The following is a 19,853-nucleotide window of genomic DNA, read 5'->3' on the forward strand; positions in this document are numbered from 1 at the left end:
TCTACAATGGGGTTCTAATTTCAGTCATACAGTATGAAGCCAATGCGCAAGATGCGACTTGCTTACCAGTGTTGATTCAGCAAAGAAGACAATAGACCTTTTCGCGGATACTTGGGAGGCCTGTGGTGTTACACCAAAGTGAGGCTCAAACGGGCATGTCAAGCCACAACAAACAACTCCTGAACACTGAAGACAAAAGCATTTTGGGCAAATGTTTTGGCTGATTGTCTGATTGTTTTTTTGTATTTTAAAACGACCCGACGCACACGCCGCTGCATCTCTGTACAGGACCCGAAATGATCCCAGGACCCGAAACGATCCCAGGACCCGAAATGATCCCCAAAAGTACCCCAACTGATCCTCGGACCCGAAACGATACCGAGGAGTCCCCGAAATCAACCCAAAGGAATTGCGGTAATGAAAAAGGGAAAGCAGAAGAAATACTTGCAATTCTTGAAGCATAATTAAGGGTTAACAGCGACTCGATTTCTAAACAACGTGACTTAAAAATATTAAATTTCAACACAATACTTCTATTTATTACATTGCCCGGCGTTAAACCTATAAACAGAGTCTAAAACAAATACACAACTTTTAATTGCTACTGAAAGAAATACAGCATGTATAAACATAGCACAGCTTTGCTCAGAACATTCAAACTTTTGACCTTCCATCACACTCTAAACATTTTGCGGTTCCGACACATGACTCTGACTATAAATCTCATTTCCGGTAAACATCACCCCTAAAAATTAATATTCATTCGACAACATAAACATGTATTTCACCACGAAATCCTTGTTCACACGAGCGAATATTTACCGACACATTTTAGGCAGCCGGTTTGGCCGAGAAGATGGAATGACAAAAGCACACTGAGTAATGCACTCGAACAACCCTTCTACTACCGATGCAAAATATTAAGAGGATGTGGCTTTTGTTGAAAGCAATATTATGTGAGTTTTGAACTTCCTCATGTAGTCGTGCGTACACCCCGGCATGATCTCATGATATGATAGGTCTTTCATTCACCGAAGACAAACATGCCCAAAAAAAAACTTTAAAACATTTCGCTTCCTATAAAAAGCAGCATGTCCTATCTGTAAAGACTTTCTTTTATGGCTTGTTATGTAAAAATGATTTATCCACGCCGGGTTCTTCAAATTACTATCACAAAGAATTGTTAGTTGACCCCAATTTCTGACTCAACCACTGTATTCCCCCGCAGTCGTATATTAAAATCTTTTAAGAGGAAATTTAAGAGGAATTTTAAGGGAATTTACATTAACTAAAACTATAGTATTAAAATACTATAGTTTTAGTTAATGTAAATTCCCTTTTAATAACACAAACAAAGCTAAATGTTTCATATGTTTTTAAAACTGAATGCCAATCCTTACACATTCCTTTAGTTGTCCATTACTGTAATTCCTTGGGGTTCATTTCGGGGACTTTTGGGGATCGTTTCGGGTCCCGGGATCAGTTGGGGAACTTTTGGGGATCGTTTCGGGTCCTGGGATCGTTTCGGGTCCTGGGATCATTTCGGGTCCTGTACATCTCCGCCAAAACATGCCCGTTTGAGCCTCTCTTTGGTGTAAGACCACAGGCCTCCCAAGTAACCGCGATAAGGTCTATTAAATTTGATTTATATGACCTGAATTCTTATGTCGTTTGTTTTTAGGCTTAGAGGGAGAGGGGGGGGGGGGGGGGGGGGGGGGGCGTTTGTTAGAGAGGAGCATTAAATACAAACTTGTAAGCATAGCCGATGGATTTTAAAATACAACAACAAAACAGCTACAACAATAATAATAGTAATCAATTACAATAACAACAATCTGTTAATGGTATAATATGCTAATGGTATAGTCAGTTAACAGACCTCCTTAATTTTTAGATGTGCGAAATCTTGAACACTTCTTTAGCAGATACTTTGCTGGTGGTACTAATTACTTTTATTTCTATAGTAGAGACCACATGCTTCTTCTGTAATCCTCGAAACCTTTTCACAACAGTCATGGTACTTGTGTCGATGTTTTAAAATACAATCTGTGAGTTATGGACGGCATGCCAATTCAAAGACAACTGGAGCACCTTGGTTTCCTGGTGATGACATAAACATGGTAAAATGATCACAAAAGATAAGCCCCTCGAGAAGGGAGGGGGGGGGGGGGTGACTGTCCAGAAAAGTAGACGGGGATGATCCTCCTATCTTTTAGGGTATAAACTTTTGACCAACTACTATCCCTTGTTGAAGGATTTTTCCTATTCTGTTATCTCTTAGGGTATAAAATTCAACCAACTGTTATTCCTAAGGGGGGGGAGGGGGGTTAACGTTTTTTTTCCAATTCTGCTGTCCTTTCGGGTTAAAAATTTATTCAAACACACCCAATATCCCTTAGGGGTAAAAATTTCTGTTGACTCCAACCAAAGTTCCTTTCCTTAGGATTAAAATTGATTTTGCCAACGATCACCCCAATCTGTTTTTATCGGAGTCCAACCCCCCTCAAGGAGATAAGCATTACCATAATGGATTGAATAAAATTCAATTTTTGGGGGAATCAGAGATGCATATACATGGGAGAAACTTATTTCAAAATTTTTGACCATTTTTACAACATGTTTAAAATCTCATAACTAACAATAAGCTTAAGGATAAAATGTTGTGAAGGGTGGAACTGGTAGTTTTTCCCTGCTTACATCCCCCTCTTCATAAAAGTGCAACATGTTTAGGCAAGGCACCCTGGGGAGGCATTAACTCATTTTTTTCCCTTTTAGGTAAAGGGGAGGAGGTGTTAATTATTACAGTATTAATAACCAACCATTACCAAATAGCTCAGGTTGATAAGGAATTAGTATTTTTTTTTTTTGGGGGGGGGGGGGTATGGGGTTTATGGCTTCCCTCATATTGAACCAGATTGCAACTCCTTCTTACCCTAACCCTAAGGCCATCAAAAAGAAGGACTGTAATATATGTATCCTAAATAGCACATACCATCTTGTCTATTAGGCTGATATGTAGTCTTACTCAGTAGCTTGCATAATGCTTCGTTACACACTTCTTGGAGATCATTGTGTGTGGAGTAGAAAACAATAGGGCCAAGTAGTGGTGGGATGAACAGCATGGCATGTGTGATGATGTAAGCCTCTGGAGCTATGTGGTAACCCTCAGACCATTTGTTTAGTACCAACATGATCTATAACAGAACATGATAATTCAAACTACCTAGCCATAAAAATGAATACCAGTGAGAAATGCAAGATGGGAGGCCTTTTCTTATCTTTTGAGAACACTGGTAGAAAAATAAGAATAAAAGCAGTGTGGAAATATCCTTTCCATTCTACTTTTCCCCTACTCTTAGAGCTACTATCTCCTTATACTGCACCTAGTTACACAGGCTTATAATATGAAATGAAGGTAAAATGTCAATCCTGTGGCAGACACAAAAGAGCAGTCATAGGCGAGTAAGTGTGTGCGTGTGTTGGTTGTCAAGGGGGGGGGGGGGGGGTGGGTACACAAGTTAACCTTATTAGGACATGCATAAGAACATGAAAAGGTTCCAACTTACCGTTAGAGGGCCCCATGTGAAATACAGTATGCCTTTTGCAATAATAAAACAAGACCCGGAGGGAAAACCAAGACAAACACAGCATCCGTTGTATACACGACCTATCTGATTTTGGTGTTCTTTTATCTTGACAAACTCAAATAATATTCGCCCATAGATCCCAAAAGTCACCAGCAAACAAATTACACCAACTATTGTAATTGGCATAAACTTCCAAGAAGATGTAAAGTCTGGAACACAATAAAATGTCACATTTCCAAAGCCATGAATATACTTATATGATTTTGGTTCGACGGTTGCAGAAATTGTCGTTGAAGCAGCTGCAATGAGGAATGAAACACATATGCAAAATTTCGGAATTTTACTGTGCTTTTTCCGTGAATATATTAAATATTGAAAAGGAAATACGATGGAAAATAGGTGATGTACGTGTTGCAGAGCCACTAATACAGCGGAGTATGTGAAATAAAACGCCTCCAGGCTCCCAATAACAACACAGAGGCTTCCAGGAATATCCATGCCTCTCTCAGCCATATCGTACATGTAAAATAGCGGCGGGAATACGAGGAGATTTCCCAGCAAATTGCCAATTGTAAGACCCAAGAATAAAACATCATTGTGTCGGGTCCTGTCTTGAAATCTCCCTTCTTCGCGGCGCTTTAGCTGTAAGATTGATACAGAGATCCCTAAGTTTCCCGCTAACGTGAAAACAAAGACAAAACAAGCTAGTACAAGTTGGCTCATTCTGTCTCGAGGAACATTTGGACGAAGGATACGGTGTCAAGTCGGGTTCATGACGGTGACTGGGTACGTCGTCGTCTGCGGATACGGTATTAGGAGGATGGCAGGATGATTGTTAGATGTCTGCTTCCCTTGTGAATTTGTACAGGAAAATTTTCGGTTTTTTTTTAATCTTGGGGAGGGGTGAGTAAGTGAAATGTAAATGTGGGATGGTCTTGAGACGACCGTACACATCCGGGCAATCGGTAAACATCGGTACCGATTTTTGGCAATCGATCAATCGATAAAAATCGATTATAGCTGATTGATTTGTATCGATTGATGAATTGATAAATCGTTTAGCTGTTTCTGATGCTTAAGGTTGTTAAGCCAGCAAAGCAGGGGTTTACCCGGTGTGTTTTCCTATATACTATTCCTTCCCGCCCCCATCCTCGACTTGAGGACCCAGGGCAGCAACGCGGAGACCGGAAGCGGGAGTACCCGCTCTCAATCAATCAATCAATCAATCAAGTTTATTTCACCAAATAATAGTATAATGATAATAATGCAAAAAATAGTGATGATGAGGAGTCTACTAAAAGCACAATGCTTATGAGGTGTAGACCCCTGTCGCAGACTAAGTAGCGTCTCTACTAAAATATATATGAATGTTCTTGATTTGACTAAGGAATCCTTATTATTAAACTTACATGTGGCTGATTTGATGAAATAAAGTAGAATCATATCTATAAATCAATAGCTGCTTTTTGAGAGAGAATATTGTCTTTTACAATCTTTTTGAACATATTTATTGATCTGCATTATTTTGCTTGACAAGTGAGGTTGCTCCAGATTTTTGGACCCCTGTACGATATTGAAAATTTACGGTTATTGACTTATAAGGGACTGTGCAATAATTATCAGGAGCTTCGACAGGGCTTATATTTATGCGCCCCTGGCTTCGAATAATGAAAAAAATACGCAGAACCCCCCTCGGAGAGGGGGGGGGCTGTAAAACCAGAGGGGGGGGCAATAAAATGCTACCCAAGATAGTGGGGAGGTCAGCCTTAACTTTTTTTTTTTACATAAAAGGGGGGGGGGGGGGGGGGCTTTCTTTAAAAGATAAATAAATATCAAAATGTTCGTTCTGTATCCAGATTTATCTATTTGCTTCGCGCGTAAATGGTTATAAATGTCATCTTTTCCTTTACACACAAAATTGATGCAACCTCTTTACAGTAGTCTCACTAAGAACCGCTCTGTTCTATAAATCTCTATATATCACTCAACTCTTAGCGACAAAATGAGCTCGTTGTTTGTCTTGATGTTGCTTGAGCTCAAACTCAGAAAGCGGACTACTCCCGTAAGCACCCATATTCTAGCGGCCACACCAAGACGACAAAGGGAAGATGTTAATGTGGACTTTAAAAGCACACTAGCATACACACATTGGCATTGGCACCAGTCGGGCCAAGACGGGACGCTAGCACAGTCTATTACCCGTGCAGTCTATTACCCGTCCATGGTTGCCGAACTGCACGGGTATTAGACTGTGCTAGCGTCCCGTCTTGGCCCGACTGGTGCCAATGTGTGTATGCTAGTGTGCTTCTAAATTCCACGAAGATGTTAAGCATTAAGGGGAGGTATCTCTTAGATGAAAAAAAAAAAAAAAGAACGCCGCGTCTCAGGTGTATGGGCCTGTGTTAAACAATTTATAATTGCTCAATCCATGAGCTAAAATGAGCTTGGAATAATGATGAATTACGTGGAACCACCCCCCTCCCTCCAAAAGCTCTGACCGTCTTCCTGTTCTTATAAAAATTACGAAGACAAGATGATAACGAGATAATTATTGCACAGTCCCTTATCTCTAATAGTTGGGAGGGGTGTATCGGGGGGGGGGGGGGGGGGTATTAAACTGTCAAGGCGGATTGTCAATTCACCTGCACCAGGTGTCGAGAATCCTCAAGGCTGATTCGACTTTTCGAGCTGTATTAGGTATAATATACATATAAAACAGACGAGAAAAAGTTAAAATGCTCCTCCTATTTGACAATGTTCCAGTCCAGTGATTTTTAATCGGCGCTGCTTTGCTTCAGTGAGCTGATTTATTCGCAAATACACTACTCGGGTGGAAATCACAAAAGTCTTTTACATTTTACTTGCGCTATTCACTGCTCACCACTTGCAAACCTCTCGTGAGGTAAGTTATTATATTACCTCTCATTTATTTTTTTTAAGAAGAAATACGCATTATCTCTGATGATATCACCGATAAAAAGTATACTTACACATTTATGAAAGGATTAATAAGCTAATTGTATCCGAAAACTTGCTGGCTAATTTAAATCCATGCTTTTGCATGTTTATTGAAGAAGCAACAAGCAGTTGGAATTCAGCTTAGCTCAAGAACAAATCCAAAATTAAGGTAAAAGTGCACCCTTATATTTAAGAACTTATATTTAAGCTCTTGTTCTATATTCATTTCGTATCCGTCGCTGTGTAGAAACTCTTGGCGCGCAGGTTTAAAAGTCGTTACTGCTATTTATTTAAAAATATTTTGCAATTCTTTCAAATTTTAATTCTTACTTTGCCCTTTTACCGTATTATGATAATTAAAAATGTATTTTATTCACCAAAGAAATTAGGTGATGTTCATTTAAAAAATTATCTTGATTTTTCTTAGTAATTGGTGCGCATTTTTTATATTTTTACACAACCAGACAAGTCGTTTTATGACGTGTTTTTTCATAATTCCTTCTTTCTTCTTTTTATATTTTTGTTATTTTGTTGAGTTATATTAAAATAATAATCAAGTAATCATCTTGAACATTTTCATGCATTCATTAATTCCTTATCAAAAGTACTATTTAATTTCTGAATACTATAAAATTTCTAAATATAAAGACAGCGAAATTCGAGTGAAAAGATCTATAAGCTGTTGTTAGTAGTTACGGCTCTGCATTAGTTTCCGTTCAATGTATTCGTTGCGCGTCGCGATTTCTATGCTTGGTTAATCACATCACGCGCTTTCATTTTTATGCTTCGTCTTTCGTAGTGTCCTCGAAGTGGTGTTGTGTTCATTTACTAGGCTGGATACATTTAATGACCCAGTCAGTATCTTGCGAGGATGAAGTATGTCTTTCTTTTGAGTAATACAAAAAGCACAACCTGGAATTGAGCTCAGAGGATAAAGTTGGGTATGTAATAAGCTTCTTTGAAAATTTGATATTTATTCGTAAACTTGATTACCAATATTTTTTATTGCCTATTTTTAGTTTGCACGCCTTTTTGGTATACATTGCTTCAAAAGGTCTCGCATATGGTAAAACCTGAACCGTTTTAAAACATATTATTCAAAAAGCACAAACTTAAATGCGATTTGCTTTTTCTAAGATACTAAAATCATTCTAGAGAAAAAGACGCGTCTTTATTACCGCTTCGTTTATTTTTTTCGCGTCCATTCCGTTACGCTTCAGGAAAGAGCAAAGCCTAGAAAGCCTAACACAGTACGTCTCTCTACAGGTAGCAATAAAAATAGTGGCGTGACACCTTTTTTCTTGGTTTTATTTAGAATATTGAAATACTTTCATCTTGAAAAAAATATTTTTCGCGGCACTTTTAAAAAGATTCGTCAAATGCAGTCTTTTATTAAGCTTTCGTTTGGGTAAACTTCAGTTAACTTTTAGTTTAAAGCTTTAGCCTTTCTACAAAGTTACTTAACACACGGCTAACCGGACGAAAATAAAATAAGAGAGAAATAAGAGAGACAAGTAATCGCATTGAAATTTGTATGGCAAGTTTAGGGATGTATTTTCTTTATCACCAAGGGCACAAAACGCCTGTTGCAGGCGCGCTCCCAGGATTGACTCCCAGGATCTTACTTTGCCCTTTTACCGTATTATGATAATAAAAAATGTACATTGCTTCAAAAGGTCTCGCATATGGTAAAACCTGAACCGTTTTAAAACATATTATTCAAAAAGCACAAACTTAAATGCGATTTGCTTTTTCTAAGATACTAAAATCATTCTAGAGAAAAAGACGCGTCTTTATTACCGCTTCGTTTATTTTTTTCGCGTCCATTCCGTTCGCTTCAGGAAACAGCAAAGCCTAGAAAGCCTAACACAGTACGTCTCTCTACAGGTAGCAATAAAAATAGTGGCGTGACACCTTTTTTCTTGGTTTTATTTAGAATATTGAAATACTTTCATCTTGAAAAAAATATTTTTCGCGGCACTTTTAAAAAGATTCGTCAAATGCAGTCTTTTATTAAGCTTTCGTTTGGGTAAACTTCAGTTAACTTTTAGTTTAAAGCTTTAGCCTTTCTACAAAGTTACTTAACACACGGCTAACCGGACGAAAATAAAATAAGAGAGAAATAAGAGAGACAAGTAATCGCATTGAAATTTGTATGGCAAGTTTAGGGATGTATTTTCTTTATCACCAAGGGCACAAAACGCCTGTTGCAGGCGCGCTCCCAGGATTGACTGAGAGTCATAGGAATCATATGGTAAAAAAGATGCCGGCCAAGGGGAGGATGGGGGGGGAGGGGGGGGGGGGGGAAAGAGACTTGCCCCAAGTCGCCCTATTTGATTTTCCCTGATAGGAGCGCTCGGGTGGGTATTTTCCTCGAAAATCAGTAAAAAAGTCAGGCCAAGTTTTTAGAAATTGGCTTCTGCTGTACAACGCGTACCAGCTGGCCAGCGGACTTTGAGAAAGTGAACTTTAGAAGCACACTAGCATACACACATTGGCACCAGTCGGGCGAAGGACGAAACAGCTGTCCATGGTTGCCGAACTGCACGGGTAATAGACTGTGCTAGCGTCTAAAGTACACATTTGAGAAAGTCTAGGGGGAGGGGGGCACACCCCTTGTGTACGCGCCTGTGTTCTGCACAATATATGACCCCTCGGTGGCTGGGGAAAAATCGTCCCGAATGGTTCTGCAGTCAAATTTGCGGAGTCGAAATAATTGTGCTGGGATATTTTTGGGGGCGCTGGAGTGGATGCTTGGAAAAAAATCGTTCCGATTGTTTAAAGAAAAATATTTGGCATAATATTGCTGTTTGTCATTTGCGCTGACAAAATATTTTGAAATAGGTGTATGTATGTACTGCTTGCATCCAGTTTATGGTATTTATTCTATTATTATTTTTTGTGTGAAAAAAGTGATCCCACGGATAATTGTTAATACAGTATTTGCTTGCCTCTGATTTCATTTCGCCGATGATTATTTTTTTCCAGATGACACGATGAAAGACCAAAAAAACCCTAGGGAGCAAGCGTCACTGTGGTCACGCCTGACATTCCGCTGGCTCAACCCACTCGTTGCCTATGGCAACAAGCATCCTCTCACACAATCCGACCTCCCTCCACTTGGCAAAACTGACAAGACCGACCACCTAACATTACAACTAGAATTACACTGGCTACGTGAACAGGTTTGTATCTTACGCTTCTCACATATATAGAGCTCAAGTAATAAATCTGGAATTTGATTCACGTTTATGTAAACAGGACCAAATGTTTAGGTGTACAATAAAGAGACATCAACAAAACATTGATTAAATACTGAGGGAACAGATTGATTTTGCCGTCAAAGATCACCCCGTCTGTTTTTATCGGAACCCCCCATCACCCCACCCCTCCAGGCTTTAGCATAAAACACAAACAAAATGCATCAGAACTCACATTAGTCACGCTGTTAGCTCACGCATTTTTGATTCGTTCATTGATTATTTTCACATTTCTAAGGAGCGTGCTAAGCGCTGCTTTACAAAGCCGAGCCTATGGCGTGCCTTATTCGGCCTAACGTCGCTCTCAGAGGTCATCTTCCTCGAGTTCATGTTCCTCATGGGTAGCGTTTCAATCATCTCTACTCCCATCATGCTCTACTGGCTGCTAGAGACCCTGACAGGGGGTGGATCGTGGCGTGACGCACTTCCGTTTGCGGTTGGGATTAGCGTCATGTCATACGTGAGAAGCGTGTCATGGTGTCACGGACTCTATCGCTGCTCGTTACTGGGCATGCGCGTCAGGACCGCCATCACAGGAATTATATACAAGAAGGTAAACCACATCCGTCACGCTCTTTATGAGGTTTCAACGTCAATAGGATAATTTGGAAACGACATCATACGCTTTGAAGCAAAATTCTCAAAGGTCACGCCATCGCGTTTCTTGTAACTAGAGCTATAAATAAGCAAAAATAATTAAATAAATATCAATAAATATAATAATATAATAATAAATAAATAATAGATAATATGGATGTCACGCTTTTTATTTGACTCGTGTGCAGGTGCTGAATCTCTCCCAAGAGGACCTCTCAGTCATCACTTCCGGTCACGTGATGAACCTGATTTCCAACGATCTAAACCGGTTTGACCGGGTTATGCTGTTCCTCCCGCGTTCGCTGACGGGACCTCTGGAAGTTGTTGGTCTGTTCGCGTGCATGATTTGGATCGCGGGATGGCCTGCCTTAATCGGGATTTGCGTCTCCCTCTTGCTTATAACATACCAGGTGCGGGGTACCGTGCCCCTTAGAGGATAAGGGGGGGGGGGGGGGGGGAGGGTACAGAGCTAATGAATAATCGAAGCGAATTAGAAAGCGTGCACCTTTGATCCTAATCTGCTGAATCGAACCTTATTTGAACGGCATATCAACTACTGATGTAATGACGTCATAAACGAGTGTGTCCAAAATGGCGCCATAACTTTAGCTATTTTTTACCCGATTATTAATTTTTTTTTTACAAGGCCGTAGCAGGGAGTGGGGTATTAAGGGCACGTACTCCCCCAATATTTTCAAAAATTATAAGGAAATGACCTGTAGGGGACCGATGTGAGTGTGCCCCTACAACTTTCTTGATGTTTCTGTACCGTCTCCCCCCCCCCAAAAAAAAAAAATTATAATAATAAGAATGTTGTGAGGACTGCTACGGCCATCAATAGAGAATGGGTAATTCAACTTAGATTATTTCTGTAGCCGAGGTTCTTCAAATGAGCTAAAGTTTCATTTTGTTTCTTTCTTTTGTCCGACTGACCTGACCATTTATTCGTAGAGTTTTTAAAATTAATTGCCAAAAATATGATTTATCAGACGGCACGTGAGCGTTCACGAACCGTCGTCTGATAAATCCGCCAATCATTCGCCTGGTGCGTGACGACATGTTGCTGTTATCGGCAGATCATCGGGTCACGGCAGTCTGCAGGGATACGACTTCAGGGTTCTCGGATTACGGATAGGCGTATAACGCTGGTGAGGGAGATTATTAATGGGATCCGCACAGTCAAGATGCATGCCTGGGAGAAACCGAGCTCTGATATCGTCAAACGCACGAGGAAGTGAGTTCCGTATTTCAATTCACACGTTCTTAATCATCACCACTAAAATCATAGTAAAATTCATAAATATATTTATATTCACATTCTTTTCTTGATCATCAATATTTTTATACTCACATTCTTTTCTTGAATTTCAATTCAGGGTCGGGGCTCGTAGCAGGGGGTGGGGCACCCCTCCCCCAATATTTTCAAAAATTATAAGGAAGTGACTAGTCTATTTCATTAATTAAGTTGAACCTGAAACTACTTATAGACGCAGTAGTTTGGTAGAAAAAAGCTATATTTTCGGATTTCGGGTCCCGTGTTCAGTTGGGGTACTTTTTGGGATCATTTCGGGTCCTGTACAGGTTTGACCACGTTATTTTGTCCGTTGTTTTCACCGTTCTATCCTCTTTTTAAAGAAGTACCACTTTTGCTTTGTCTCTGTTTGAGACCTCTTTGCTTTCCATTGCTAGCCATATATACAAAAAAAAAACAGTTATAAATTCAGACGGTCAATGGGGCAAGTATATCTCAAAGCTCGATCGAACAACGATTTTGATTGGCTAATCGCTTTTGTAATTTCCGGCGATCGATCGGAATGCGGCATATATATGTATAACTTTTGCAAAGACACAGTTTATCGATAAAGAATGGTGAATGTCTCAGTCGTATCCTATCATCATCATTCCTTAGAGTAGTTGTACCGTTTGTGCTACTCTCGCGACTTTCCTAGTTACAAAGTTATATTATCATTTCTAACCTAGATTTTTTCCCTTTTCAGAGCTGAGGTGAACAAATACCGCTTGATGTTCACAATCGAAGCCATCTTCTCCGCGTTCGAGAATGCAACCATAGCAACCTTCACCTTCGTTCTTGTGCTAGTCTTCGCGTTTCGTTCCCAGGACTCCCACGCTAGTGTCCCGGTCATCTTTTCCATCATGGCCAGCTTCTCCTCCATCCGGGTATCCGCGCAACGCATTCTTGGGTACGGCCTCAAAAAGTTTCAAGATTGCAGCGTTTCTGAGAGGAGGATACGAGACTTCCTGCAAAGCTCCGACTTTTTCTACAATAAGAACAAAAAACGACGCAACGCCTTAAGCAGGGGAACATCAAAGGCATCAAGCCCAGGCAAGGGTTTATTTAAAGAAGGGAAAGAGATAGAGGACGAAGAAAATGCCAATTCACCCGTTAGTAGAAGATTTATTGAGGTTAAAGACCTTACTATTAGTTTCCAGAAACACAAAGGAGGAAGGGACGTTTTTTGTGACGTGAATTTGTCCGTTGAAGAAAATGATATAGTGGCTGTTATTGGTGCGGTTGGAAGCGGAAAGACAACATTGTTATCAGCCATCTTAGGACAAGTGTCTTGCACAAAAGGGAAGATCAAGTCACGTGGTACGATATGTCACGTGCCTCAAGTGCCCTGGATTTTTAATGGCTCTGTTCGTGAGAACATAACATTTGGACTTCCTTACGACGAGGAGAAATACGGACGAATAATCGACGCGTGCGCGCTTCGAAAAGACTTTGAGCTTTTTTCGAACGGTGACCTGACGGTCATCGGAGAACGCGGCGTAGCTCTTAGTGGTGGTCAGCGGGCACGCGTCAGTTTAGCACGCGCGGTTTACGCAGACGCGGAGATCTATCTGATTGACGATACGCTGAGCGCGCTGGATGTCAGGGTAGGCAAGCACGTGTACGGGCAGTGCATTATGGGACTTCTCAAGGACCGCCTTAGGGTGTTGGTGACGCATCAGCTCCAGTACCTTGAGGGGTCCGGGAGGGTTGTCATCATGGAGAAGGGCACTTCGAGAGAGAACTCCTACGAAGAATTCGTGGCGAGTAACCCGGATGTTAAAGCCTCGCTTTCGGGTAAGTGATCTTCTACGAAGAATTCGTGGCGATTAACCCGGATGTTAAAGCCTTGCTTTCGGGTAAGTGATCTCCTACGAGAAATTCGTGGCGAGTAACCCGGATGTTAAAGCCTCGCTTTCGGGGAAGTGATCTTCTACGAAGAATTCGTGGCAATTAACCCGGATGTTAAAGCCTTGCTTTCGGGTAAGTGATCTCCTACGAGAAATTCGTGGCGAGTAACCCGGATGTTAAAGCCTCGCTTTCGGGGAAGTGATCTTCTACGAAGAATTCGGGGCGATTAGCCCGGATGTTAAAGCCTTGCTTTCGGGTAATTGATCTCCTACGAAGAATTCGTGGCGAGTAACCCGGATGTTAAAGCCTCGCTTTCGGGTGAGTGATCTTCTACGAGGAATTCGGGGCGAGTAACCCGGATGTTAAAGCCTCGCTTTCGGGTAAGTGATCTCCTACGAAGAGTTCGTGGCGAGTAACCCGGATGTTAAAGCCTCGCTTTCGGGGAAGTGATCTTCTACGAAGAATTCGTGGCGATTAGCCCGGATGTTAAAGCCTTGCTTTCGAGTAAGTGATCTCCTACGATGAATTCGGGGCGATTAACCCGGATGTTAAAGCCTCGCTTTCGGGTAAGTGATCTCCTACGATGAATTCGGGGCGAGTAGCCCGGATGTTAAAGCCTCGCTTTCAGGTAAGTGATCTCCTATGAGGAATTCGGGGCAAATAGCCCGGATGTTAGAGCCCGGCTTGCAGGCATTTTGCTGATAAAAGGCTGAGCGCGCGCTAGTTTGCCACCCAAACAGTCACGTGATCTCTTATCGCAAGTCCCCAATTGTTGGCTTGAAATACTTTATCATCTTTTTCACCGATTAAACCCCTTTCGAACTATTCCACCACTGAATTATCCTAATCCTCTTGCTTGAGAGGGGAAGCCCGTACAAAAAAACTATCGCGGCACTCTTAAAGCTTGTAAAAGTCCCTGCTAATAAGCGCCATCTATTTACAGGCGATGAGAGCAAGGAGCAAAAGGAGACGGCCATCAGTCCGGACGCGCAACCTGATGAGGGTGCTAGCAAAGGGCTGCTGCTACACGACGAGGAGAGGGATGTGGGAAAGGTGTCATGGCGGACGTACTGGCACTACCTGCGCGCGGGATTCCCGCTACCCGCACTCCTTGCACTTGCCATATTCATCGTCATGACGCCAGGTAAGTCAAGTGGTAGAGTTATCCCGCATTTTGCGCGCGGGATTCCCGCTACCCGCACTCCTTGCACTCGCCATATTAATCGTCATGACGCCAGGTAAGTCACGTGATAGAGTTATCCCGCATTTTGCGCGCGGGATTCCCGCTACCCGCACTCCTTGCAATCGCCATATTGATCGTCATGACGCCAGGTTAGTCACGTGGTAGAGTTATCCCGCATTTTGCGCGCGGGATTCCCGCTACCTACATTCATTGCACTCGTCATATTGATGGTCATGACGCCAGGTTAGTTACGTGGTACAGTTAATATCCGAATACAGTATTTTGAATAGACGCGTCCCATTGTCATACTCGAGGATGCATTGCCTTCTTTTCGAGACCTTTAGCGGGCGCCCACATAGACGGCTGATTTCCTGATTCTATTATCTAGACTTTTTCCTCTTTGTCTCATAGTTATCGATAGCGTGCCTTGAATTCTGATGTACTAAACTTTGCAAAGCGCCAGAAATAAAGCCCTGATTTTCCGAGCATTGTCATTTAAGGGTGTTTCACACAGCACAGTTTAGTTATATGCGACACCTCTTTAACTCGAGCCATACAGTGTTAGTCGGCCTACAGGTCCGCTCCCAGGATTGGCCAAGGGGGTGGGGAAGGGGGGGGGGGGGCTACGACTCCGCTACGATGCTCGACTAACAATGTCGTAGTGTGAAATTTAGTGGTAAGACATGACGCAGACAGGTCGCATACGACTAGATCATGCTTTCTAAATCGGCTATAGTATAAAACATAATTGCCCTCTATCTCACAGTAATCGATAGCGTTCCTGGACTTCTAATGAGCAAGTGGAAGCACGAGTCATGGTACGACCAGCACGATCGACCAGGCATCGTCACCTACATCATCGTCTCCCTGGTCGGTATCACGTGCCGGTTCCTCCAGCCTTTCCTTGTCTACCAGGCCATCTTGACATGCACCTCGGCTCTCCATAACAAGATGACTGACGTTATAATCAAGTCTCCGGTCCTCTTTTTCGACCGTAACCCCGTGGGAAGGATTCTGAATCGCTTCTCTGCTGATACCGGTTAGTTCTGTTATCTCTTCTTTAAAACTGGAATTAGGGGCGTTTTCGCAAGAACTTACAATGGCCACTAACCTTTTTTTAAAAAATAATATGAGAATCTTTTTAGGACTTTTAAGTTTTAATCAGCTTTTAAAAAATAGATGACTTCTTCTACACGATCGAATTGTGTTAACCATATCCCTAACTACCCCCTCCCTAAAAAAATAAATAAAATACAAATAAATGAATAGGCGCTGGTCAACACTCCTTAAACTGTCTACATTAGGGTACTTGGATGACATCTTCCCATACGCTGTCGGAATCACTGTGCTGATCATCGACGCCATCATAGCCCTCATCATCCCGGCTTTTGCCAACCTCTGGTTCGCGCTAGGCTCGCTACCGCCTCTCTTCTTCTATATATGGTATGGCAAGTACTACCTGCCCGTGTCACGTGAGGTCACTCGTCTCCAGTCCCTCGCTCGGACGCCAGTGTACGCGCACTACTCGTCGTCGATGGAGGGACTGACCACTATCAGTGTTCACCAGGCGCAAGATACGTTCATGAATAGTTTGTACGAGTAAGTCCACTAATTTAGTGAAATAGAATAATTTTTGGGAACATGTTTCGAAGGTAACCATCGGTCGTTTTTACATATATGGAAGACAGTTATAAAGGGAGAGCACCTCTTTATCAAGGACAGTTATTGTTTACTAAAGGAAGCTTAATCCATATTCTTTTTAAACATTTTAACCTGCTTTAAAGACCCTGTTTAAAGGGTCTGAGGGGTCTCTAAGTATATTCCGTTGAATTTTCTAACCGTAGTACCGTAAATGACCTAATAAACGTCCCCTTTCTAAAGAGCGCCTCTGATCTAATGAACGCCCCCCTTAAGGTTACACGTCTGCAATGAACGCCCCTCTAATAAACAACCCCGCTCAATCAGCGTCACCCTTCCCTCCCCCGCTCCCTCCACTGCCGGCTTTTAAAAAAACAAACGACATAGAAATTCCGGAAATATAAATGCCAATTTAATTGCCATCTTGATTAATCAACACTGGTCTTGTTCAATGTCAAGTTCGAAATGAGGGTACCGGTCTCTAACGTTCCTGATCTCATTGCTTAGGATGTCTGCAATTTTCTTTCGTTTTGTCCTCGCAGTGTAGCATCCCGGAATTACAAGGCCTTGTTACGGTTTCCGCATACTTGCACCGTTAAATCATTACATTCGTCGCACGGTAAACGCTTGCTAAGCAGGCTATAATTTAAAATGATCCTGGCTGGTGAGACTAGAACCCTACTGCACTTGGGCAGGGCCGTAGCCAGCATGAGGAAAGTGGGGCACACGTCTCGGTAAAATTTTGATGTTTAGTGTTTCACAATTGAAAAGTATGAGATAAAACACCTGCTTTTGTTTGATTTATCATCCAGTGGCTAACTTTGCCTCGGTGGAATTTTGATTCTGGTTACAGGCTTGTTGGTTACAGGCTTGTAGGATTTTTTATATTTTTATGTTTGTAAAGAACGCCTCCTATCTAATGAACGCCCCCCCCCCCTTCCTCGGACCATGGAAATTTAATAAACGCCCGGGCGTTTATCAGGTCATTTACGGTATCATGTTTTGATTATCCATTCGGCCCTTTGCGGCTCTTACCTTGTTCGTTTATTTTGTGTGTTTTTTTTTTCAATTTTTCTATTTCTTATTTTTTCTACTTCCTCTGTCCCTGTTACTTACCAAAGGTAGTTACGCCACGGCGTCTATTCCAACTCGCCGTTTTTTATCGTCTGCAGGCATCAAGACGAGTTGAGTCAAGCGTGGTTTGTATATCTCTTTCAGACACTACAGATTAACTTTCAGATACTACATCATCTCCAGTGTGTTCATGACCATGGTCTCCATCTGCTCCGTCCTTCTCGCTGCCACGCCTGGTGTGTGTTATGGTTCGGCTCCCAAAGATAGGGGTCCTGTGGAAAAGACTGTTTTGGAGGGGATAACTTGTCAAACCGTTTCTATAGCTAATGCTGTCGGGAGGAGACTCTGTCATTTATAATTTTCTGTTAAGGCATACGCCTTATGGACCGGTTCCCAGAAATGAGAGTCCTGTGAAAAAGACTGTTTGTTTGAATCTTTACTCTTTCGTCGCTGATTGGACGAAATAAATTGTCAAGGCCGTTTTCTATTACTATAGCAAATTTTATCTGGAGGAGCATCTGTCATTTTCTGTAGGGAATTTTCTGTAAAGGCAGTCGCCATTTTTAACCATATGTTGTTTTAAAATCCTCCTCTGCTAGGATGACAGCTCGGCATCGCTAAAACAGTAGCAACGACTTCGTGACCGTTGACCTATGTGCGTCATTTCTAACAGATTTTTTCATATTCCTCCTAGGCGTGACGGGTTTTGCCATCGCGTATGCCATCAAGATGCTTGGTAAAACCGACTTTCTGATTCGAAACATCGCCGAGACCGAAAACCAGATGACCTCAGCACAGCGCCTCATTAGCTATACAAACCTCCCCCCTGAGCCTTCCTACGACATTGACCGGCACCCCCCGGATCGCTGGCCGCTATCAGGCATCGTGGAGTTCCGTAATGTTTCGCTGAGGTATTACGAAGGAGGGCCTCAAGTGTTGAAGGAAGTCAACTTCCGCATTGGTTGCCATGAGAAAGTCGGGATAGCAGGGCGGACGGGCGCGGGAAAGACTTCAATTGTCTCGTGTCTACTGCGCATGCCCGAGGCTACCGGCGATATCATGATTGACGGGGTGAATATCCATCACGTGACCCTACAGGAGACGAGGCAGGCGATCTCGGTTATACAGCAAAACCCGGTCCTGTTTTGTCGATCGATACGCGAGAATCTTGATCCATTTGGAATGTTTTCGGACGCGGAGATCTGGAACGCGCTGCACAACTCACAACTAGGAACTTTCGTAGGAAATCTTAACGGAAAGCTGGATTTTCAGGTCAAAGAAGGCGGGGCAAATTTTAGCGCTGGCGAGATGCAGTTGTTCTGTATGGCGAGAGCATTGCTGCACAAGAATAAGATCATCGTCATGGATGAGGCTACCGCGAATGTCGACCAAAACACGGATCGCTTGATACAGACGACGATTCGGGAGAAATTCCAAGACTGCACAGTGCTGATCATAGCGCATAGACTGAGCACCATTCTCGACTGTGATCGCATCATGGTGGTTGATGATGGCCGGGTGGTGGAGTTTGACACTCCACAAAACCTGACCAAAAAAGGCGACGGATGGCTGTCACAGCTATTACAGCACAGCTAGTATTACAAAGTCACCTTTTCACTCCAAGTAATGCAAAATTGCCTTCATCTACACACAGGAAAGAAAGCATCTGTTGAGATACGTCACTTCCGGTTGTAGGTTGTCTCTAGAAAGCTCCTACTTTAGTTGGACATGCTACGTCACTTCCGACTGTATTGCTGTCTTCTTCAGTGCCTCTTTCGAGTTTGACATGCTACGTCACTTCCGACTGTATTGCTGTCTTCTTCAGTGCCTCTTACGAGTTTAACATGCTACGTCACTTCCGACTGTATTGCTGTCTTCTTCAGTGCCTCTTTCGAGTTTGACATGTTACGTAAATACCGGCTGTATCGCTGTCCCCTGGATTCGTGCCACTTCTTTAGTTTGACTGAACATTGCTTTTCAGTTCCTTTAGGCTTGAAGTCTAAAGCATAATACTGAAACAGAACGCTGTTTTGAAACAGTGAATAAATGAATCATTATTCTTGTTAGGTTTATAGAAGAAAGACATTGTTTCGCAGAGCGAAATTTTATAGATTCGATAAAATCGAAAATTGTTAAGGTTAGATGTTCCGTTTAAAGAGTTTTGTTATTATAATATAGAGGACTAAATATTTTCGATTAACTGTAGTGTAGCGCATTAGTATTGTATTTAAATGCTATTAAAATAAGATAGAAAATCCCGACCTACTGTAATTACTTATCCTGTAATTTGCGCCCAAAAAAATTTCCTTATTACATTACATTACGATGACAAATAATAAATGACGGCTATTGAGGCCACATTTGTAATATTTGCAATACGGCCACATTTCATATCAAACATATTCCTTAAGGAT

The 19,853-nt window shown here is 42.1% G+C and overlaps 3 protein-coding genes across 5 annotated transcripts; 2 read left to right on the top strand and 1 right to left on the bottom strand.

The window, feature by feature from the left end:
• Nucleotides 1-1,753: 1,753 nt before the first annotated feature.
• On the bottom strand, nt 1,754-4,553 carry LOC116613973. Its single transcript, XM_032374502.2, has 3 exons — nt 3,567-4,553; nt 2,993-3,194; nt 1,754-2,100 (listed from the first exon to the last, which is right to left on the bottom strand). Exons 1-3 carry the CDS (start codon nt 4,308-4,310, stop codon nt 2,054-2,056), a joined length of 993 nt encoding a protein of 330 aa, XP_032230393.1. The 5' UTR covers nt 4,311-4,553; the 3' UTR covers nt 1,754-2,053.
• Nucleotides 4,554-6,316: 1,763 nt separating this feature from the next.
• On the top strand, nt 6,317-18,835 carry LOC5506143 (ATP-binding cassette subfamily C member 4). 3 transcript variants are annotated; one of them, XM_048731703.1, is made up of 12 exons: nt 6,317-6,489; nt 6,662-6,714; nt 9,534-9,730; nt 10,044-10,358; nt 10,591-10,812; nt 11,479-11,636; nt 12,400-13,490; nt 14,488-14,688; nt 15,494-15,766; nt 16,032-16,326; nt 17,538-17,675; nt 18,134-18,835. In XM_048731703.1, the coding sequence occupies exons 3-12, from the start codon at nt 9,542-9,544 to the stop codon at nt 18,177-18,179; spliced, it is 2,928 nt and encodes a 975-aa protein (XP_048587660.1). In that variant the 5' UTR covers nt 6,317-6,489; nt 6,662-6,714; nt 9,534-9,541; the 3' UTR covers nt 18,180-18,835. The 3 variants fall into 3 exon arrangements, with proteins under 3 accessions (XP_048587660.1, XP_048587661.1, XP_048587659.1); XM_048731704.1 differs by having other exon boundaries at nt 6,665-6,714; XM_048731702.1 differs by lacking the exons at nt 6,317-6,489; nt 6,662-6,714 and adding an exon at nt 7,292-7,486.
• On the top strand, nt 18,223-19,035 carry LOC125570225 (ATP-binding cassette sub-family C member 4-like). Its single transcript, XM_048731566.1, has one exon. It carries the CDS (start codon nt 18,223-18,225, stop codon nt 19,033-19,035), a length of 813 nt encoding a protein of 270 aa, XP_048587523.1.
• Nucleotides 19,036-19,853: the final 818 nt, after the last annotated feature.

This window comes from Nematostella vectensis, chromosome 8, assembly GCF_932526225.1.
Source record: "Nematostella vectensis chromosome 8, jaNemVect1.1, whole genome shotgun sequence".
Classification (NCBI taxonomy): Eukaryota; Metazoa; Cnidaria; class Anthozoa; order Actiniaria; family Edwardsiidae; genus Nematostella; species Nematostella vectensis.

Coding starts and splice junctions, on each gene's coding strand:
- LOC116613973 (XM_032374502.2), bottom strand. CDS start 4,310: ATGAGCCAACTTGTACTAGCTTGTTTTGTCTTTGTTTTCACGTTAGCG. Junction 3,195..3,566: donor TCACATGGGGCCCTCTAACG/GTAAGTTGGAAC, acceptor GTTCTGTTATAG/ATCATGTTGGTACTAAACAA. Junction 2,101..2,992: donor TCAGCCTAATAGACAAGATG/GTATGTGCTATT, acceptor TGTCATCACCAG/GAAACCAAGGTGCTCCAGTT.
- LOC5506143 (XM_048731703.1), top strand. CDS start 9,542: ATGAAAGACCAAAAAAACCCTAGGGAGCAAGCGTCACTGTGGTCACGC. Junction 14,689..15,493: donor ATTCATCGTCATGACGCCAG/GTAAGTCAAGTG, acceptor TCTATCTCACAG/TAATCGATAGCGTTCCTGGA. Junction 16,327..17,537: donor TTCATGAATAGTTTGTACGA/GTAAGTCCACTA, acceptor TATCGTCTGCAG/GCATCAAGACGAGTTGAGTC.
- LOC125570225 (XM_048731566.1), top strand. CDS start 18,223: ATGACCTCAGCACAGCGCCTCATTAGCTATACAAACCTCCCCCCTGAG.